A 23,264-nucleotide genomic window follows, 5' to 3' on the forward strand; every position below is an offset into this window, starting at 1 on the left:
CAAAAATATCAGGCTCAACACACCCACCAAACACACCGCTTCTGAGACATTCCATTTCACATCTGCAGGGAGAAATAGAGCTCTTTTAGTTTAGTTGTTAATGTGTTATGTGACACATGGGTGCACGCTCGTGTCACCGCGGTTTGTGTGAAGAGTGCTGGCCCCTGCAGTGACGGAGGGGAGACCCTGTCTTGGTCGTGTCACACCTTGTTGTTAGCGGGTTTGTCTGCCGTCTAGGCTTGTTGTTGGTATGTAAATGCTCGTATATGGTTGCGCCCAGACCCTTTGCAGCAGTCTTCTTGTGCCCTCTCTGTCTGTCTGACAGTATTTTATGGTCTTTTGTCTATATAAAGTCAATTCCCAGTCATTAATGTCTCACTTGTTTGACATTGTTTATTGCACATGCATGTCTTTATTATCTCAATAGTTCTCCACCAAAATATTGAAACGTCCTCCGATTTTTTTCAGGCACAGTCGGTTTTCCTTTTATGCTTCTGTTCTTGAGCTTGTGCTAAGAAAAAAGAACAATTCCTTGGTGTAATTTATCCTCGAAATGAGGTGGAACTGCCAGACTGATGTTTCGAAGATAAAATAAACTGCTCTGCATCTCTTCACCGGTGGTTACTATTAGCTCAGTCACGCTCAGCCAAACATAGCACCCCTGTTAAAAGCAAAAAGGACGTTACTACATTCTCTAAATGCAGGGACTGTACTATTCGAAATTTGAAACTCTTTACCATCCTGCCTGAATTCCAGCCTTCGCGCACAGTTCTCGCATTGGTAACGAGATTAGCAAGTAGTTTCTTTTGTGTTTTGCAGTCATTCTATATGTTGTCACTTTCGTCCATGGTTATGGTGTCTCTTCCTGCCTTTGTTCCTCTGGTTTTGGTTTACAAGTCTTTCTCAAGGTTGTGCTACATTTGTGCTTGCTGTCATTCTACTAAAGAGGACATTGTAAAGTCAGTTCCTTAAGGCCTGGAGACATGTTTGTGTCTGCCTCCTCCCTACAAACCTCTGGCTGTGGGGGTGATGGAGCAATTGAGGAGGTTTGGGTGTTTGCAGCCATTTGGCATATGTCAACTAAAGGGCTTTCGCAGATAATTGGGAGACCCCGCCATGGCTCCTCTGACAGAGTGGGCCTCAACATTCTGTCAGTACTTAGCATGAGAAGCCCAAATGTCACACCTTGTGTTTAAAGGGGGTTATGGAGGAGTTTGTCTGGCAGTTATACTGTCAGCTGTAATAATGGTATTGATGGACACTTGAGAAGCATTCATTATATGTATGTTAAAATGTGTATGTCCTGCTCGCATCTTAATCAACCGAGGTTCATTAAGTTAATGTTAACATTAAAATGTCACCAAACAAAACCACCAAACAAAAAACCACTGCCTCACCTGGGCAAGGAGCTTAAGTGGCACACACTCAGTGTGTGAGGGGGTTAACACTATTTCCACGAAGGATGCTTTGAGCTCTAGCTTTAGAAGAATGTGAGAGGAGAGTGACCGAGTGTGAGATAGCTTACAAGGTCAAGGGGTTCACATTTGATAAGCTGCTGGCATGTTGGAGTTCCCAGTTGCAGAGTTTTGCCTCACTTTGATAGTTTGACAGGACTGCCTTTTTCAACTGACCATTCATTTACACTTAAGTGATGCAAAAAAGCCTTTGTGTCAGGTGATGTGGCATGTTTGTCTGTGTGTGCTTTGATAATATTTTCTGTTCAGGTGGGTTGAAGTGCCCCCCCAACACCTAACACGCCTTCATATTCTTCCACTTTGTGTCCTCTGCAGAGATTGAAGCCAAAGAGGCCTGCACCTGGCTCCGAGCAGCAGGGTTTCCACAGTATGCTCAGCTTTATGAAGGTAAAAACCTCTATGAGACTCTACCTGCCCACTGGTTTTGACATGAGAGAGCCACAGGTATACTGGGAAGAACGGCAGAATCAGACAGATTTTAGAGGTTTTGTTTTTAAATGTCAGCAGGCTAAAAAAAATCTGAACTGAAATCAGCTTGGCAAACACACTCATCCTAGATATTTCATAACTTATGATGTTTAACACATGTGACCATGATGTCCTTTGCCAAGCACACAAAACACCAACATGCACACACGCCTGTGCAGATATAAGGTCAGGGGGTTCGCCACACACACATACACACACATAACATAAAATTCCTGAGGAGTAACGGGTGTGCTTTTTCTTAACACCAGTACTTTGCTGTGCTTGTGCAGTTAAAGTCACACAAACCTTAACTACTATATTCCAAACATTAACTATGATGTAATTTCTATAGTAACTCTTTGAGGACCAAAGGTCTTTCTTACTTTGTTAATACAAACACAAAACATGTTGTCCAAACCCTCTTAAGTTACTCATACAATGACAAATGGTTGAGAGGGAAAGCTTTGCCTGACCCTTTAGTTTTAAATACACGCTCACCAAAATACATCAGACATTCTTTACACTCCTTGTAGCTACTCCAACTATGCTACGGCATACCATGGATGGACCAGTTGGCCTTATGTAACTACAGGACGATGACAGCAGGCCTAAGCTGCCATTGTCAGCAGGTCATTGCTTGTCGCCACTTAACCGTAAAAGGTTTCCTATTTGAGCGGAAAGCTCATTGTGTTTCTGCACAGGTGATGAGGCTGTTTTTACACATACATGAGCAAAACACTAAAGTGCCAACCACAATCAATCATTTTGCAGATTTTACACCCTTGAGGTTTGTCACCTGCAGCCGTCTCCATGCGAGTAGGAATTTGTGCCGATGCATGACACTTTTTTCCTCCCCTTGTGTTCGTGGGACAATCTATTGTCTGTGCTGTCAAGACTATTGCCCCACTAAAGATAAGCAGACTGATGGGCCTGTTGCAGTACAGTTGGCCAAAGGTGCCTCCCTTGAAAAGCATTTTCTTATCATCATTGCCCCCCAGGGGTGTAGATGCAAGATTCCCATTTCGGGTTGGGTCAACGCATTCCAGACAACATCTTAAAATCAATCCCTCTATCCATCCCCATACCACACTGTGGTGCTTAACTATTCTGCATGATTTAAGGCATACTTTATCTGCATGCCATTGGCAATGCTGCAACTCAATAACTGATCCTGTTAATGAGGTAGACTTGGGGAGAAAGAATGAGACCGACAAAAGGAAGTGGGACCTCTGAGCAGCAGTGGAGTACCTATTGTCATTCTTCAATCGATCCCCTGTTTTCTCCCTCTGTGCTCCACATCCCCCCTGCCTGCCGGCTCTGAAAGCTGCAGCTGTGTTTGTTTGGTCAGCTAAGACACTACTTCCTCTTTTAGCTTTTCATCGAGGCTGTATGCGGGGGGGAGAAGGTGGGACGGAAGGCCCTGGTGGGTGTTTGAGTGGGTGGGTGTTTTTTAGGCTAGGGGTTGTATCTTAAGTTTTATCTGAGCATGTTGATCCAGTCAGCGGCACAGAGACACCCACACTAATCTGACTCTCTCTGTTTAGATGCCCAGTTTCCCATTGACATCTCCTCAGTCACCAGAGACCATGACTTCCTCGATCGGGACGCTATCGAGGCTCTCTGCAGGTGAGATTACAAGTCATGCTGAAGCTTTTGTACTTCATGCACCATTCTTCTTATTCATCTCCTTTCTGCACTATCTCTTTCCCTCCCCAAATGAAACCATGAGGGCATGACTTCAAAAGGAGCCGTGCTTTGGAAAGTTGCAGGCGAGATGAAAGAATGACACGATAAGCACCTTGGAGCCATGTACTGCACCTTTTCCTCTCTCCATTGAGTTTTTTATGCCCATACATTCTTCTCTCGTTATTTTCTTTTTTTCTGAGGCTGATAAGTGTTTACCTCCATCATTAGAGTCTTTTGTATCATCCTGGCAAGCACATATCTCACTCCTGCCTCTCACTGCAGCATTGCTATGGTCACGCAATGCCCTGTACTTCCAGTCTTTTCATTGTTGCAGGAAACATAGGAAATTCATTTTCCTCCACAGCTGGGAAATGAATGGTCTCAATGCTTCAAAAAGACATCTTAGTTTGTGTGTATGAAGAAGTGCTAAATGTCAGTTTCATCGGAGAGGACTGGGTTTGCATTGACGTCGGTGCCCCTGCCATGCTATTTAGCATATGAAGAGGAGGTTAATGGCTCTTTAATGGAGTCGACTCCTTCATCAAATTCTGACTCTCAGTAATAAACCACAGCAGGTGTCCCTCCATACATCTGGAAGCTATCATCTCAATGTCTCCTCTCTTGGCAGCCTTTCCCCTCCCCACAGCCCCAACTATCCTTCAATTCCCATCCCGTCATTCCTCCATTGTTACATGATCTGCTCTAAGAGCTCTCCAGAGGGTGGACTCCACCACCACCCTCGCTCCCCGTCTCCAGGTGGCTGGAGGGATAACCTTTCTGCCCCCCCCCCACCCCCCACCAACACACACACACATACACACACAAGTTGTCGTCGCCACTCCAGCAGATTTCATTCTCCTCGCTCTCTCCCTTTCTTTCTCCCTCTCATTCTCTTCCCGCTCATGTGGGGATTATCCTTCAGCAGCTCATTAGCCAGCCTGGGTGCACCCAGAGCTCCCCCTCTGTCTTTCTCTTCCCCTCTCCCGTTTTTCTTCCTGTTTCATCCTTTCTTCCGTCATACATCCTCTTGGTGATGAGAGGTTTGTGGGGGGCTAGTATATTTTAAAGCCCGTTTTGAATTTAACCAATTTTTGCATGTGTGTGTGTTTGCAGGAGACTGAACACCCTAAACAAGTGTGCTCTAATGAGACTGGAGATAACACCGCAAAGAAAAAGAGTAAGTGCACACACATTAATGGCACTCCTTTCTGAAAAGCCCCTTTGCATGTCTCCTCAACCACAACTGCATTTCCTCACCTCAGCCATCAGTTCACTCTTGGCCACGGGGCGCAAAGCTGCGTTTCTCTCATCTTGTTTAATGAGAAGGCACCTGTTGGCTTTATTTCTATATCAAGTGGGCTGTGGGGACCCTAGGGGGAAGGAGGATAGCTTTAATGTCTAAATGAAGGGGCTCTTTCAGCAGGACCTCCCCCTACTGAAGGCGTGCTCCCCTTCTCCCTCCAATGCTTCCTCGTACTTCTGGCTCACCATGAAATGAATTAGTATCCTGCTTTTGTGGCTTTCTTGCAATATGGTACATTTTTCAGTAGCTTTTAGGAGAAACGTAAGTCCGTCCAACACCACACTCTTAGATCTCACCGTCACAGAAACAGGCCTCTTGGAAAGTGTTTTTCCTCTTCGAAGAAAGTAAGATCTTTCTGTGAATAACCCAGTTTTGAACCATGCACGCTTTCAAACAAACTAGAAAGCCTAGACTGACTTACACTTTGTGAACCTTAATTCCCTAATGACCTTAAGTGTTACATAGTAACATCCTTGTTCTGTGTGTGGTGCTATTCATCAGCATGACCTTTTCTGCAGCACCTTTCACTCAGGAGTCAACAGAGGAGAGTAGGAGAATCAAAGAAGTTACTTGGTATCTTTGTGGGACGACCCCCCCCCCCCCCATAGACAGCTTAGGAATGCATTGATCTCCTTGTGTCTTAACATTCCCTCCTTCTTAAATCTCCAATCTTGTTCCTCCTGATTTGTTCTATCTGTCTAATCGTAATAATGAATACTTTTCATTCTCTGGAGTCCGTGTGACGTTCAAAGCGGTCACCGTTGCCGTAAATGCTTTGGTGGCTTGATGGTTTGAGGATAAGATATCCGCAGAATGTTGAAAAAAATGTGCACAATGCTTACTACCGTTATCTCACATTCCAACTAACATAGCTTGAGAAAAAAGCCACAATGGAGTCTACAAATGTCACGAAAGTCTCTTGTCCTCTTTAAATCATTGACTTTAATAAAATCCCTGTACGTAGCAGCGAAAGATTGCAATTCTTTCCTCATTTTATTTCCACTGCAAAACACACAATTGATGATCCCTGTACGTGGAGCCCACGTGAGCAGCAAAACAGGAATGCTGGTACTCGACGAGTGCAACGTGGATTTTGTGGCTTTGAACATTTTTCTACTGGAATTTCTTTAGTCAAAGTGCTAATTTCCTGGCATCTTTGTAAAGGCGGTTCTGATTATTGTTTAAAAAAACTCTCAAGTCAGTTTATTTCTAACCTTTTTATTTTGACAGATGCGAAAATGTTTGCGTTTTGGTGAGTTCAGATTATACGGCTTTAGAAAGATGAAGATATGGAGGTGTTTAAATTGTGGCCTCTGGTTTGGTTTTATGAGGTTTGGTTCTCTGCTTTGATTGAGAAATATAAGTCTCCTTTGGAATCTCCAGTTCAGTGCGTGTGTGTATGTATCTCTGTCATGGATAAGGAATATGGATTGACAGTAGCAGTGACTGATGTGTCTCACACTCAGTGTGTGTGTCTGTGAGTATGTACAGACAGAGGGGATAGAGACTGCTGAGGGGGTGTTGACCCCAGTCTGGCCGGCTGCATTGTGAGCTATGGGGGTCATAATGGAATTTCCTGAAGTCCCTCCAGGGCCTGAGATAGATTAACCAAACTGGGGGTGGTGTGTGCATTCTGTGAAGGTGTATACGCTACATGTGACTCAGTAACTCTTTGTCTTGTGCACGTATTGTCCATGCAGTCAGGAAGTGACTTGAGACGTGTTTACAGGCTGACCGTGGAGATCTTTACTTCGTCGAGGCATATTCTCTTAACCACAAGACCTTAGTGTAACATAGTGTTATGCTATTGTCTTGTTAGGTCATCTACATGTTGTATATCTCATAAGAGGAATATCATTATCCATCATTAGATGTTCTTATGTAAAGGCTCTTGATTTGTGAAGGCATTTGACAGCCGTCGCATGTCAGTATATTCCATATGCTTGCTTAGATATTATATTAATCCCAAAGGAAGTTTAGGAATCCAGTAGCTTATTCAGCGCACACAATACAAACCAGTGCAAACCAAACAAATGAAGTAATAACAACAAAAGCGATAAAAAGGCAATAAAAACTGCTTGACCCGATACACTATTTACAAGCAGATGAGACATGATAAGCTAACCACCACAACAATTAAAAAGGGAGCTGAACATGAATGTGCAGAGGGCAATGTGCAAGCACAAAAATTATAAAATAAATTCCATAACTCCAGAAAGTTTCCTGGACCAAGGTGAGGAATGTTGGAGAAGAAATGGAAAACGTAGCAGCACATAATGTCTAACTCTAACTGTTCCCTCTCCTTTCCTCTCTTTTTTTCCTCTCTTCTCACTGTTTCCTCCGCCCTCTCCCTTATCCCCTCCTTCTCCCCTACCCAGAGTGAGGACTCAGATGAGGACGAGCCTTGTGCCATCAGTGGCCGTTGGACCTTCCAGAGGGACAGCAAGCGCTGGTCTCGTATGGAGGAGCTGGAGGTTTTTTCCACTCTGACCCCAAATGCTGCCACGCCCCTGTTCCCAAAGGACCAGGTATCGCAGAAAGGCAAGCTCGCCCTGCATGAAGGCAATAGTTCAGAGAGCGTGCTGACGGACCTCAGTGAACAGCCTGAAGTGGGCTCCATCCACAGCAGCGGGAGTGGGGGAAGAGGAGAAGAGAAGAGCCATGCTGCCACCCTGACAAATGAAGCTGTACCTGCTGGTGCCACTCGCGCCAGCTCTGTAGCTAGCATGTGTTCGTCATCGGGCACAGGCGGGTCAGGATGCGCTAATGAGGACTCGCTGTCTGATGGGATGCCTCCATCGCCCCTGGAGACACTCGGGCAGTTCACCTTTGATGTGAAAGCGATGGGTGGACGAGGAGGAAGCCTGGACAGAGGCGCAGGTAGCGGCAAAAGCACACGCTCGAGAGCTAAGAGTTTCCTCAAGAGGATGGAGAGTCTGCGGCTGCGCAGTGGCACCACCTCCAAGAGAAAGAAGAAGGGGAGCACCGGTGGAGGGAAGATTGAAATCAGTGGCCCTGTCATCAAAGAGGGTCTAGATGATGACAAATTGCGGAGGCTCAACTGTGTGGACATCTCCAGTATCAACCTCAACCAGAACCTCAATCACCACCGCAATCCCACGCAGACCATGACACTTAACAGGAATCGCTCTGTTTCCTACTCCACTCAGACCAGCAACGGCAGCACTGGAAGCACTGGGAGCAGCCAGTCCGAAGCCAGCAGTGGAAGTGCAGTGAGCACTCCGAGCCCAGTGACTCGCGCTCGCAGCCACAGCACGGCCGCAGGCTCGAGTAAGAGAGGAGGAATGTATTTGGAGGGTTTTGATCCTTTCAGCATCCCTCAACAAGCTTCAGATCGACAGCCAACGCCCCCACCCAAATCTGCTCCACCCATCCCCTGCCAAGCCAGCAATGGGATGACAGTTGCTGAGCAGAACCGCAGGAACAACTTCAGTGTTCGAGACAACAGCAGACAAGTGGAAGAAGAAGAGGAAGAAGAAGAGGAGGAGGAAGAAGAGGAGGGTATGATCTTCTTCTACTTACCAGAAGGTCACAAGCCTGGAACCTTCCCCAAAGCCCTGCAGGACGGGAGTTCACGCAATAACAACGGGAATGATAATGGGAACTCAGTCATCCTCAGGGGGCGGCAGAGCAGACGCCAGCGTCGTGCCTCTTCGGGCTCCGTCGACAGCCGGCTCAGTTTTTATGACAACGTCCCCTACACCGAGAGAGAGGAGGAGGAAGAGGGGGATGAACGCAAACTGGAGCAAGTGCTGCAACATGTTACTGGCCTGAAGCGGTTCGCTAACGCCTGGCCAGAGGCTGTGGCCGGTGAAGAGGAAGAGGAGGAGGAGGATGAAGAAGAAGAAGGAGACTCAGACTCAGCACTGGACTCAGCCTCCCCATGCCCATCCTCTCCTCTGCAGAACCGCCTGGAGGAGACGGAGAACGGAAGTGACCAAGACAGCACAGGAAATCCGCTGGGAGAGGGAGAGGAAGGCATGAGAGAAAGAAGAGATTCTGGTGTCGGGGCGTCTCTAACCAGAACCAGCAGGTCAGTAAAGAAAATCGAAACTGTCGTATACAAATGCAGTATAACCATTAAAGGGTCAATTCACCAAATGATGGGAAAAAAACACCTCCATCCCAATATAATGGTCTCAAAACTTTTCATAAGGACTGCTTCTTCTGTAGAAAGCAGTTCCAAAGAAAGTCTTCCTTTTTACTTTTTGTTGTTTGAGTGAACCGATCCTTAAAGAGAAAACTCTAACTCAACCAGCTGCTTCCAAGCATGCTCATGTGTTTCGTCTTCTTCTGGAAAACTCCTGCCAAACATTACCTTGGTGCGTGAAAAAGCTGGAGGAGAAACAAAACAATAGAAAGACAAACACTGAGGTACCAAGAAAACAAGAGTTTTCTAAGAAAGTGACAGCAAAGGATGAACAGGGGGACACGCTGAGACTTCTCTCCTTACGTAATGGTGCTGAATACACTGGAATGCTGCTTGGTCTCCATGGGGACTGTTGCTGTTCGTTCAGGAATCCACAGGCAGAATTACATTTGGGCGGGTGTGGATTTTTAGTCTTTAAGGCAGTCTCTTGATTGATGCGTACATAAATCCCTGTAATCCCTAAACCGATCACTTGGCTCATGAAGCTGCAGATACTGTGTGTGGCTGTGTTTAGTTTATATATACACAAAAGCATGAAATAGATCCCAAGACTTAAACTGCTCCTTTTTAATCAACGTTCTACTCTTCACATCTCAATTTGTGCTCTCTCTTTCTCTTTCCCTGCACTCCAGGCCTCAGAAACTTCGCTGGCCGAGCTTCCAGAACTCCCATCGGCCCAGCTTGGCCTCGGCCCAGCTCCAGATTAGCTGCCAGTCTGTGCTACAGATGAATCTGCTCCAGAAGCTCTCCCTGCTGCAGCTCACTGCTCTGCTAGAGAAACACACCCCTACGAACAAACATGGCTTCAGCTGGTGAGTGGACTGGGGGCGTTTACGTAGGAGTTTAAAGCTTGTTTTTCATGTCAAATGCCTTCTGCGTGTGGATAATTGCTCCCTGTAAGCGATGCCCTTGAATGTCTCCATTCGGCCATCCAACTACTACCCCTCCGTCCCACCCGTCTTCCAATCCCTTCCATCTGCAGGTTGTTGTATAGCGTGGTGACGGCTGTCCACAGAGGTTGGGTTTCACATTCTTTTCCCAGGCCCGTAATTGCTGGGAAGGGGTGTACATTGTCTTTTCCTCAACGGGGCAATCATGGCAGTTCACACACATGGTGTTAGGAGAGCTGGAGGCTGGAAAGATCAGTCCTGAACAATTATTCCTCCACCACAACTCCTTCTCTACCGCTTCTAAACTATTGGTCTGACCTCATTTTATATGTAGCTCATGATTATCCAATGACACCGAATATCCTCCTTATCCTAACTTGTGCCTCCTCATTTTATCTATATTCCTGCCCCTTTCTCTCTTTTCTGGAGGGGAATACTGGGGACAAGTCTATTAGACATGCTGTTTAATAGGGAAGCCCTGAACTAAAAGCACCATTGACCAGAAAAGTCTGGGACATTCTTCACAGTTGAAATATATAATACCGACAAGCATTATTGTGCAAAAGTTTTGTGGACTGAGCAAACATTAGCGTTAGTTTCCCAGCATTACCTGAAGTGTCCAAACAACTAAAAATGAGAAATCACATTGTTTTGTTGTGTTTTTCCACTTGCACTGTCCCTTCCTTGGACAGGAATAGAAAGCATTCTGACCCCAGCTTGTCTCATGACAGGCTGAAAGATCACTGAAAGACAGAGGCCACTTGTTGGCCACCGGAGGCCCACACATATTCAGAATTCCGGGCCGGGATCATAATATGCTCTTTTCCCATTTTTCCCAAACTGCGGTCCGGAGAAGCGCTCCGAGTGTTGTGAACGCCTGCTCTTACAAAGACAAGCTTGTCCTGAGTCATACATAGCGTCTCTCCGCTAAACACACTCACACCCATGCAGATAGACACACAGCCATAAATTTGCGGGCACATTCTTGTGAAACGGTCGGAGATGCATGTTTCAACTCTGGGGTTTGTGGTTGCAGACTTGGTGTTCACTTGCAAGTGCACACACGCACACACACAGAGTAACAAATAGTGAGACAGACACTTGGTGCGGATGTATAAAAACAGTGGGATCCTCCCCTTCTGACACCCCGGCGTACTACCACCCCCTCCCCCGTTCTCCCCTCACCCTGTGTTTTCCACCCCTCTCATAAACCTGGAGACAGGCTTCTGCAGCTTGGTTTCCTCCTTGCACACACATAAAACACACACACACGTAATTTGATTCAGTCTTGCAGAGTGTTACATTAAACCTGAACAAAATGGAAAGGCATTGTCTCCATGGGATCCGTCTTGTTAGTCTAAATTTTGATTGAAGTGAATATATGAGTGCTAAATTCTTCTCAAAATCCACGTCAATGCGGCAGATGTTGATGAGTATTCTTTTCCCGTGTGTGTATGTTGCAGGGCTGTGCCGAAGTTTATGAAGCGGATCAAGGTGCGCGACTATAAAGACAGGAATGTGTTCGGTGTGCCACTACAAGTCATCGTCCAGCGGACAGGACAGCCCCTCCCTCAGGGAATTCAGCAGGCCATGCGCTATTTACGCAATCAGTGCCTCGACCAGGTAACATAAAGTACACAAGTAAACACACACATGTGGACAGCTGTGTACATAAACCTGTGCATATACAGTAATTGCAGTGTACATATAACATCAGAATTCCTGCCAGTCTATCATTAAGCGTAAAGTACTGTTTTCAGTTTCCACAGCAAAAACCTTTTTCTTTAAGGTGCTGAAGTTACATAATATCAGAATTTCATGACATCTGCAATCAGTCAAATACTCATCCATTTCACTGCACGTTACGTAATATAGAGCGGGGAATCGGAAAAAACCTGATACCCACTTAGTCAGTGTGTGTGTGTGTGTGTGTGTGTGTGTGTGTGTGTGTGTGTGTGTGTGTGTGTGTGTGTGTACAGTTTCTGTCTGTCCCCCTTTTCTCTCTTCTCTGTCACACATTCGCTGAAGCGGCGAGGCCTGGACAGAGTCAGAGCGTGCAGCTGTTAAGTCACCTGTTAAATCCAGAGACGTTATGAAAGATTCATCTCGGACTGTGTGCGCACATTCATGTGAAAGAGGGAAGAAAAGGGCAGTGTGGAGTAAATGGCCATTAATGGAGGGCAGAAACAGAAAACAGAGTGATGGTGTTCTTTTCGAAGCAGGACAAGGCGCTTCTGTTTGGAAGTGGTGAAAGCTCATGGAAAATATTCCGGCTGGACAAGTCAACGGCCTTTTTCTCTTTTCCTCCCCAACATTGCCATTTCATACAGCCTCATAAGGCCACTGACAAGGTCCTACACAGCATTCAGTACAAGAATGCCCGCTGGGTGTCACAGAGCTTCTTGTTAATACAGTCAACAGGATCTGTTGTGATGTAACCATATTGACTGTAAGCTCTGGATTTAGGGATCACTCGAGAATATTAGTTTTCAATGAACAGTCTGAAGCATTAAAAGACATTTTTTTTTCCGATGTGCTTTGGGAACATTAACCAATTTGATACGCCTTAACAGTAGGATCAAACATTGTACTCATGGTAATGCTGAGACTAACAGGAGAATTATAGTTCAAAGCTGACTTACCAGCTTTCTGTGCTGTATTCATGACGTAAGTCTCTCTTTGTCTTTCACTCTTTTTTTCCAGGTGGGTCTTTTCAGGAAATCAGGAGTTAAATCTCGCATCCAAGCTCTTCGTCAGATGAATGAGGCGAGCGGTGCAGACGGAGGAGGGGTCAACTACGAGGGCCAATCGGCATATGACGTCGCAGACATGCTGAAGCAGTACTTCAGAGATTTGCCGGAGCCCCTCCTCACCAGCAAGCTGTCAGAGACCTTCCTCCAGATTTATCAGTGTAAGAATACACACACAGGCCTTTGCTTCACACACACACACAGACACACATCTGTGAGATGATTGCATGAAGAGCTATTGTTTTAGAGCTGTGGATGCCTGCCTGTCATGGAGCAAGAAATTGTGAAACCGTAAAGAAGAAAACAAACAAGATTAGTGCAGGAAATACCTGTGGAGTGAAGTGTTTAAGGCACTATTGGTTCATCCGTCTGTGACTCATTGTTAATGTGGCGCTCAAGTTCTGCTCCTTTATGATCGCATTAGCTGCATTAGGAGCTGTTTATACAAGGTGAAACAGAACCATTCCTGTGCATGAAGTATGAAACATATAGTGTACACACACACACGTAGGCTTATATAACACACTTAGCTGGAAACAGATCCCATTGTAAATCATTCCTGGCAGGCAGAGGGAAGCCCTTCACAAACAAAAAAAAACGTGAAATAATGCAGCGTGACACTAGCTATTTGTGGTCATTTTCTACACATATTAACAACGAGCCTCTTCCTCTCCAGACATGCCGAAAGAGCTCCGTCTGCAGGCGGTGCGCGCCGCCGTGCTGCTGCTGCCTGACGAGAACCGCGAGGCGCTGCGGACGCTGCTGTGTCTGCTGAGTGACGTGACGGCCAGCGTGGCCGAGAACCAGATGACTCCAACCAACCTGGCCGTTTGCCTGGCCCCGTCCCTCTTCCACCTCAACACTCTGCGGCGCAAGGAGAGCTCCTCGCCGAGGTGTGTGTCTGCTGCGTGTGCGCCTCTGCACCACTGTAACCATCAGCTTTATTTTGATTGCCATCACAGATGCAGTTATAGTATTAGCTGCTTACATAACATGTTATGTGCAGTACAGTCTCAAAACAGGAAAGGGTCGCTCTAAAGAAACAAAAGAGCAGGATACTGTAGATGGAGTTGAGAGAGGAGGAAGGGAGAGAGACAGAGGAAATAGAAAGATTACATAAACACCTTAACCTAATTAAGAAACATATTTTGCTCCGCATTTGGCAGAAGGAGGTTCGTTCCTTCTCTGACTTCCCCTGCTCTCCCGCTGTCTGGATGTTAGATGCTTTTACTGATCTCATTGTGTCCTTCTGTCTTTTCCCCCCTCGTCGGCCAAAGGGTGATGAACCGGAAGCAGACACTGGGAAAGCCGGACCAGAGAGACCTGAATGAGAACCTGGCCGCCACTCATGGCCTGGCACACATGATCCAGGAGTGCAGGAAACTCTTCCGGGTCAGTGGCTAAAAACACAGGAGCTGAATGTGTACTCAACGGCTCACTCTTAAAGCTAAAGCGTGAAAATGAAAAGTGCGTGATGGCTTTGTGTTTGCTGACAGAATGAATGTCACCTCCGGCTCACTGTACCATGTACCTTGTGTCCCTGTGTTTGTTCTATAAACAAACATAACCTCAGTTACATAACTCGTTGATCCCGTTCATGCTATCATTTGCTCAAAGCAGTGTCAAGTAAATGTGCCAACCATCCTGTTTTAAATGCCCCCATTAATGCAGAACTGTAGACTTGACTGGGTAAACAGGAAATAATCACCAAACTGCATTTACTAATCCACTTTCAATTCCTTTCAGCCTAAAATTTTCCCCGGTGCAGCCTTCTCTGACATGCTACAGTAAATGCTAAAAGGATGCATGCTGTGGATCATTAGTGTTCAAAGTTTAATTAGATTGTGGGAGAGGCTTCCTGTCATGTTTACATTACACAACAAACAAACTCAATTACCTCCTGAATTATTTGCTTTTAATCACATCTCGATTTGCTCATGAAGGTTCACAAAAGGAGTAAGAGCCCTGAAATTCCCAACAGAAATTGGCCTCCATTTCAAAAAGCATTTTATTATCGAATGGAAATCCTTCTTCTCAGACAGTAATATTGTTTATCTTCAATTAAATCTGAAAGATAGCAGGTACGAACAGACAGAGAGACCGAGCTAAGCTAACAAGGAGATGAAAAAAGGATGTAGTGTTTTCATTTCTAATTGTGTTGCATCCTTTTGCAAGTCAGGCTTAATAAGGAGATTAATGCAGCCACGATGGAGATGTCTGATAAAAACATGAAGCACAGATTTGGTGCTGATCACTCATTTTTGAGTGGAGTTGAACTTTAATTTGTTACATTCTCACCAAAGTTTTCTCACAAAACCAAACTGTCAAATCAAGCACGTTTAACCATCATACACCCAGCTCCTCATGGCTAACAGCAACACATTGAGAAGGTGAGGACAGACCCTCATTGTCCTCTTGCTCCTCCCGTCCCACAGATCCCAGAGGAGATGAATCGCTGCAGGAACTCGTATGTGGAGCAGGCGCTGCTGCCACAACGTTTGGAGGACCTCGCAGGGGAAGAGGCCGGTCAGGGAGGGTACAGGGCCTGCCTACAGGAAAGCCTGGACGCCCTCCTCAAAGAGGCCAAGGACAAGTTCAGAGGTTATGACAGCTGCTCCACACCCGAGCACGCCGAGCTGGCCTGTCGGAAGGTAAGAACAGCTCGCTGCAGTTCGTCTTTTTCACACGCCATCTGCTCAGTGTGGCTGCGTTCAGAGGGTGAATATTATGCAGTCATGAAAGATGAAATGATGAGAGAAAAAACAGATCATCCGCCAATCTGTCTGTGGCGCGTAAACAAGCCGCCACTCACGAAGCACACGCTGTCTTTTCAGCTATCTGCGTTTCCTGTCTTCTCCTCTCCCTCTTATGTCTGCCTCTCCAAACTTTCTCCTGCTTCTCTAAATATCCAGTGGAAAACCAGCAGTTAGGGTTTCCTGTATAGAAACACATCCGTGTGAAACTGGCCTGGCCCTTGGCTTTTCATTCCCATCCCAGTACTGGACTCAATCCCAGAATGACATCAGCTTGACATAGACACATACACAATCATGATCCCAGGCCGACATTTCCTGTGTCTAGTGTGCAAAGGGCCCTGTGTGAAGTTATCTTTTCTCCAGTTTGAGGGTCACAAGGCGCAGAGAGCGTGTTCGTTATCATCTGATGGCAGAGTGGAGCAGCTGACTTGGCTAAAGGGCATTGGGAGGATTTTGAAACACAGCCTGTCTGTTGTGTGTTGAGTTATGGCTGGAGTGCCACGTCTAATTTCCACGAACAGGACTGATAGATATCCAAAAGGAAGCTTCACCACATTAACCCCTGCCGCTCAAATATATGATGTCAAGTGTTGAATATACAGTATGATCTCACAAGTATTTAACTTTCCACGCTGCTAATTTAAAAGAGAGTTGTGTGTGACTTAATGGGGCCTTTCCATCTGTTTCTCCAGGTGCATGATGGCTTCCCTCTGCGGCTGTGGAAGGTGACCGTGGAGGTGCCTGCGAGTCCCGAGGAGGTTCTGACACGAGTGCTGCGGGAGCAGGGCCACTGGGACGAGGACCTGCTGGAGAGCCGGATGGTGGAGACCCTGGATGAGAGAACAGAGGTCTACCAGTATGTCAGGAACACCATGGCTCCACATCCCACCAGAGACCACCTGGTGCTCAGGTACACATCCCCATGATCCTCCTCTTCTGCCTCGTTTCTCTCTTTGTCTTCAATGTATTCATTCTCCTCTGATTTAAAGTTTTTTAATCCAAACTCTTCACTCTCTCGACCAGAACATGGGTAACAGACCTGCCAAAGGGCGCGTGTGCACTGGTGTGTACATCTGTGGACCACGAAGGCGCACCTGTTGTAGGCGTTCGGGCCAACGTCCTCACCTCACGCTACTACATCGAGCCCTGCGGAGCCAACAAGTCCAGACTCACACATATTTCCAGGATCGACTGCAGGTGAGTGAACGCATGACGGGAGCAAAGACATTCGATGTCTTTTAGCTGCTGGCACAATGAGCTAACACCATGCCTCTTTCATTTTCTTCAGGGGTCGTTTCCCAGAGTGGTACAATAAACTGTATGGACACTTGTGCGCCGCCGAGGTGGCGCGGATACGCGATTCATTCACCGTGCCCATGGACAAATGAGAAAGCAGCGTGCAATTTGGGCAACAACAGACTTAACAGCTCCTTCGAATTTGGATCTGACAGAGGACTCGGAATGACTCATTCCACCCATTCCAACCGAGAGCTAGCTGCGGTCCAAGCCTCATCATACACATATTTCAAAGACAAATCCTGGATCCTGGATTGAAGGACTTTTTTTTTTTTTTTGCTCTGATTTCGTCATGCTAGCGTTTGAAACTGCTCTGTTGTGGCTCTCAGTATGCTATAAGAAGACTCGTGTGGCACAAACATTTATCTGGGCCAAAGGACGTGACGTCGCTGAGTCGGGATGTGAGGTTTAAACTTTATCCAAAGGGTTCTATTGCTTCTGAGAAGCAAAAGGGGTTTCAGTGGGTGTGTGCGCGCGCGAGTGTGTGCATGTGTGTTCAAAGCAACAAACGGCTAATAAATACATATTCCTCTCACTGGTTTCCAGTGGCAACATAATGTGTACATACAGTATTGTGTTGACGATAATGGTTTGTGTCTGTCTTGTGTTACCTCTGTCCCTTTTTTTCTCTGTTACAGCAAAGCACAGGAGGAATAGTAGACAATATTATGGTCAGTTGATTGATGAATCCATGGGTGAAGAAAGATGTGAACGTGCTGGTAATATGCAGACGGAGTAGAGACAATAGGGAGGATATCGTGAGATGATACCGCAAAGGGTTTTGGTGTTGAAGCAGAGGGAGACAGATGAGAATCGGTGGCTGGCTCACCAAAAAGAGAAGGAACGATCGAAGAAAGGGCCTCATTTACTGACATACGAATAGAGGAATCAAAATTCATTGAGCCTCGATGTTTTTTCTATTGGTTGTTTGGAAGATGCATGGGAAAAAATTGTTATTATGCTAACAGGCAGGGTGCAAAAAGCCATAATAGCTCGTTAAAGAGTCTGTGACTGAGGCTCAGTGTTAGAGACACAATCACACCAACAAAACCACATTTTAAGACCAACACATCTGCAATAATGGACCAAATTTGTGAAAAGTTTTGAGTATTGAGTTATTCCTCTCCTCTTAAAAAAGCCAGAGGTAGTCCAGTTAAGAGCACAGTCAGTTCACTTGTTTTATTGTTGCAGACCTTACATCACTTGTATACATCTAAAAAAAAAATAAAATAAAAAAAAATGCACGAGAACAGAAAAAAAAGCAACGCACTGTTCGAATTTGTGACAGAAACCTCTGGCTACTCCTATAAAAGATGAGAAATAAACAGAGAAAAAAATGGTCCTTTTATAAAGGTGGAGATTTTACAGGTTTTACTGTAAAGAGGAGGGCAGATTGAATGTTTGTGTGATTTCAAAAGGAAGGAAAACTATCTTTGTGTAAGCTTCTTTCTCTGTGCTGTGTCGTGTTTATGAAAAGAAGTAAGAGATTTAGGTCCTCATAACAGTCACGCTTCAATCTGAGGGCTCGCATTTGTCGTGTTGAGTTGTCGGATTAATTCACTAAGCCATTGTTCATATCGTAAATGTTTGTACCTTTAACTGTGTCTCTGCCAAATAATAACGCATGACAATGACAGTTAATTTAAAACAAATATATTTATACCTCAGATATATGTTTGTTTTGTATCATTTTATTTTATTTTATTTTATTGTAAATGTTAAGCTTTGTGTTACAGAAATGAACAAATGGTTTATCTTTTTTATTAATATTATTTCTGTACAGGTTAATCAAAGTGCACTATTAAATGTATTAAAATAAAAATAAAAAGTTGTGTCTTGAGAGTTATGTAATGATGAGCATGCAGGAGACTTTTCAGGCCAAAAAATGTGGCTCTACTCTTTAAATCCCTCATAATCTCTCCAGTCACTTGTTTACACTGCAGTTTATTTCACCTCCTCAGATCCAGACTCACCTCACCGCTACCTCTCTGCTTCATTCCACACCAACATATCCAAGATTGGCCCAGAGAGGCGTGAGCTGCGTGTGGGGGGGTATCAACTGGCTTGGAAGATGGTGATCTCACTCGTTGTCTTATTTCTTACATAACAGTTTCATAAAGAAGACAATGGGGTCCGTTGTACCACGGTTGGCCTGGTCTAGACCCGGCAGACTCAACAAGGAGGGGGTCAGTCACGCGGCAAAGAAAGGGGGGTCCAAGGGTCAGAGTGGGGTCTAATGTACTCCTTTGTGTTTTTAATCACTTGACAAAACAAGAAGTCTACAGCAGCAAGATCATCTTTCCGTGTGCTGTACATGTTCACGCTTTGCTCTTACGCAAACACTGGAGTTATTAGGATCTATAAACTGTATTTACATAGCTCGAGGACAGGTACTTTCCAGCCGTGTACAGTGTGACAGCGGAGACAAGCGTTGACTTGACTGTGAAAGCCCACCGCCAAGACAATGCATACTTTTTTCCTGGTGGACCGTGAACACTTCACGTCCTCTCCTCTTGAGTGCAACGCAGGAACTAGAGATTAGCCAGAGACTCACACACGTAACCACAGATGTAATCATGTTGTGGCCTTTGAGTTTGTTATGCACACGCAACAGATTTGTCTTCACTGTTTGTTTCAATCATATAAACCTCTACAGGCAAATTCTGCATCTGTCTTGTCTTATTTCTTGTCTTATTTCTTCTCTGTGCGTGTGTTTGAAGGTGAATTACTCAACTGTGAGCACATAAATTTGTTTACACAGTCACATTCTGGGACTCAGCTTCCTTATGGGGACAAAACGTGAATCCCCATAACATGAAGTTAAGGTTAGGTTTAGGTTAGGGCAAGCAGTGGTTTTGGTTAGAGCAAGTCTCTGTAATGTCCCCAGAAGTGATGGAAACACAGCTCTGCCTCTGTGTCTGTGTGTGTGTGTGTGTGTGTGTGTGTGTGTGTGTGTGTGTGTGTGTGTGTGTGTGTGTGTGCGTGTGTGTGTGTGCACTCTAAATGCTGCCATGTTTTTGTGTGTACATGTGTAAGTATTTTTGCTGGGAACCCAAACACCTCTGGGAGATTGAGCAGGGCCAGATAAGGCTGACCAAGAGTCAGCACCAGGGGTGCATTCCTGCACGGTTGTTTGAGAATCCGGCGCAGAAGGTTTCCCACATTGATAAATGAACACAAACGTGCGAGTGCATATGAAGTGAGTGCAGCATTTATGAAAAAAAAAAAAAGGATTCAGTATGAAGGTTACTGCTGGATTCATGCTGGGTGAGGAGCTTGAGCTCTCATTCCATATCTCATTTCTATAGAGAATATCAGCACCACTCATTTGCTCAACAGCAGGTTTCAACCAACTGCAAGGCCAAAGGGTGATAAACTCATGAAATCAAGCACAGTCCCATTTTTCTACTTTGGCTTGCACGTGCTCATTGAACAGCTGACACCACCAGGCCTGACCTGCATCTTGCAGATCCTTTTATTTCCTGCATCACACCATGCAGGTAAAGCAGAGCTCCTCCTGGCATCCACACTAACACAGGCAGTAAGTCGTCATGTTTGGTCACAAATCCCACAGGATGTACACACACTGTGGGTCACATTTCTCCATGCGGACTGGAATCCTCTGATGGATTACTTCTGGTATTGTTGTGGCAACAGAAACGGTATGTCATCCCGATAGTGCCGTGTTTTAAGAGTCAACAGGGAAAAGAACAACAGTTTAGTCACACGTGCTTCTGCAGTTGACCTCATATCGTCTCTCATCATATCTCGATTTCTCCAGAAATTCCAAAGTCAGGAAGTTTGTAGGCGGGGAAAAACAGATCTGTGTTCAAAGAATTAGGCTGGTGTATCCTTATGTATGAACAGAATGTGCCTGTAAAAACACACCTACACACACACACACACACACACACACACACACACACACACACACACACACACACACACACACACACACACACAATCTAGTTGTTTTAATGACCTAATCGCTGAGGCAAATCCAAATCCCACGGATATGATGTGGCAGCATGTATGTTTATGTTTGAAAGCACTCATCAGTCAGATTGAAAACGGTTCAAAAACAGAAGGACTAGACATCCTCACAGTCACAGTCTGTACCACCACACACACCATCCAGCCTTCTCTGTGTGGAGCTCAAGATGTTGATCTGCCTTCCTTCAGGTATTTTTCTTATTTTACCTGTTTGGCACAGAGAGATTAAAGGTGTGGAGCCCATCCAGCTGACACTTTGTTGAAGTGTCTCAGACCAAACACAAGAGGTCACTGGACTGGACTGGAAGTCACAACTAATGTCTGTTTCACAGTCCAACACTGCCCTCTGATGGACATGCTCACCCTCAGCACAGACCTGTCTGCACTCTCCATGTGTTACACTCCCTTCAACACAGAAAATCAGCGTAATGTGCTAAGGCACACAGTGTAATTATAAGAATACACAAGTGACACAAACACAGGAAATACAGTTCAAACGACTTCTGGGTCTCCTCTCACCTCAGTTTTTCAGCTTTCAATAAAATCTGTCCAAAAGATTGTTTATTTTTTTGTTTCATGCATGTAAAGCACGTAGCTGTATTGTCATGAAACATACACATTGCCAGCTGTGTCTATTCTTTTATTAAATGTTAGTGCCATACACTTCTGCAAGAAGCATTTTGCAAACCGTTTAATTTTCCAGGAGCGCTTCTCTATTGGAATAATGGCACATGTTGACCGCTAGGGGGCAGCGTCCCTCCACAGTATACAAAGCTGCATCAGGTTCGCGCCCAAGTTGGCCTCAATCGACTACTACTGCAATACACAACGTCTGTCCAAGGTCGCCCAAACATCATAGCAAGACATACACGACTAAATGAGCATCAGAAACAGTGATCATTTCCTCACTGTGACTTCAGAGGACAAGATTTTGTCCAGTGTGCCTGGTTGAAGGTCACAACAAAGCAAACAAATTTTACCTCCAAAGGCTCTGACGTTCACAAAAGCTAACAGCTGTTTGACACATGTGAACAACGCTTGCATAAGATGTTTTAATGTTAGACAACATTATTTTGTTGTTGTGTTATTTCACTATTTGATAATTTGATTTTCTGCTGGTCTCTATTTGGTTCACCAGGATGTCATAACAACACAGCTTTGATTTTGTTGCAGTTAGATAACACTTTCCATACTTTCCCGCAGTGATGATTATCTCAAACTTCTCAGCAGGTCATGTGTTTCCTTCAGACCGAAGCTGTTTTTGCGCCGCTCACATGTAAAAACACTAAATCCGGTTTTGTTCTGAGTTTGTTGAAGGATGTTTTGGTTCAACCCAAATTAAGGTGTAATAAATGAGACTTCTTCATGGAGGGAAATAACATATTTATATCCTCAACCTGTTGGCAGCCTTAACACACCATCATTGTCTAGAGTTCATTTGCTTTTGTAATTTTAATTTTGTTATTTGACATCTTACAACCCCAATTCCAAAAAGGTTGCGACACTGTGTAAAGCATAAATACATTGTAATAGCTTGCTCATCCTTTTTTGACATAACCTCAATTCACAACAGTACAAAACGGCATATTTAATGTTTTATCTCCTTAATTTCATTGTTTTTTGTAAATATATGCTTACTCTGAATTAGATGAGGCAACATGTTTCAAACAAGTTGGGGCAGGAGCAACTGAAGACTGAACACCTGTTTGGAACATTCCACAGGTAAACAGGTTCATTGGTAACAGGTGAGAGTATCATGATTGGGTATGAAAGGGGCATCCTGGAAAGACTCAGTGGTTCATAAGAAAGGATGGAGTGAGGTTCACCGCTTTGTGAACACATGATTGTATGAAGGATATCAGTACATGGGCTCAGGAACACTTTGGAAAACTTTTGTCAGTGAACACAGCTCGTTTGCAAATGACTGCATTCTGTTTTTGTTTTTTTTGCACAGCGGCCCACATTTTTAGGAATAAGGTCGAACTAAGTTTAGCTTCTGTGCTGTAAAAAGCAGAAGCAGACTGGACTAGATGACAGGTGATGATGGGGGGCGACAGACAGTGCAGTATGTCCTGAGAGCGTGTCCGCAGTCAGCCTCTCCTGTGTCTATGTGGGATTGGGTCCAAGGACCAATCAGTGATTGTTGACCTTTACATGATGTATATTTTTCCATATTCATTAAAGATAAATAGAATAGGACACAACTTTATTTTCAAGCTGAGTGTTAATATCCTTCTGGCAGCATGAGCACATGTGACTTATAACACAAGTGGGTAAACTTTTTTTTCATATGGACACATTTGGTCTATTTGCTAATGATTGATTTTTACGGGTGAACCCCAGAATAGCTGCCTGTATGTGGAGCCCACATGTCAATGCAAAATTATACAAGGGTAAAAGGTCAAAATGGCTTTCATTGCTAATGGCCTGGGGCTTTGTGAAACATGCCTCAGTTTCTGTGTGTGCTGCAGGGTTT

The 23,264-nt window shown here is 45.0% G+C and overlaps 1 protein-coding gene across 3 annotated transcripts in view; it reads left to right on the top strand.

Annotated features, from left to right (window-relative positions):
• dlc1 (DLC1 Rho GTPase activating protein) overlaps positions 1-18,295 on the top strand; it is a 77,215-nt gene extending 58,920 nt beyond the window's left edge. For all 3 annotated transcript variants that reach the window (XM_070971169.1, XM_070971177.1, XM_070971187.1), the window contains 13 exons: positions 1,791-1,862; positions 3,488-3,569; positions 4,743-4,806; positions 7,311-8,986; positions 9,736-9,915; positions 11,457-11,616; positions 12,697-12,904; positions 13,420-13,636; positions 14,021-14,135; positions 15,179-15,394; positions 16,192-16,409; positions 16,523-16,696; positions 16,788-18,295. In XM_070971169.1, the coding sequence (XP_070827270.1) occupies positions 1,791-1,862; positions 3,488-3,569; positions 4,743-4,806; positions 7,311-8,986; positions 9,736-9,915; positions 11,457-11,616; positions 12,697-12,904; positions 13,420-13,636; positions 14,021-14,135; positions 15,179-15,394; positions 16,192-16,409; positions 16,523-16,696; positions 16,788-16,887 (3,482 nt within the window). In that variant the 3' untranslated portion in view covers positions 16,888-18,295. The remainder of the gene's footprint in view (positions 1-1,790; positions 1,863-3,487; positions 3,570-4,742; positions 4,807-7,310; positions 8,987-9,735; positions 9,916-11,456; positions 11,617-12,696; positions 12,905-13,419; positions 13,637-14,020; positions 14,136-15,178; positions 15,395-16,191; positions 16,410-16,522; positions 16,697-16,787) is intronic.
• The last annotated feature ends 4,969 nt before the right edge of the window (positions 18,296-23,264 follow it).

The sequence above is a fragment of the Chaetodon trifascialis genome, chromosome 2 (assembly GCF_039877785.1).
Source record: "Chaetodon trifascialis isolate fChaTrf1 chromosome 2, fChaTrf1.hap1, whole genome shotgun sequence".
Taxonomy (NCBI): Eukaryota; Metazoa; Chordata; class Actinopteri; order Chaetodontiformes; family Chaetodontidae; genus Chaetodon; species Chaetodon trifascialis.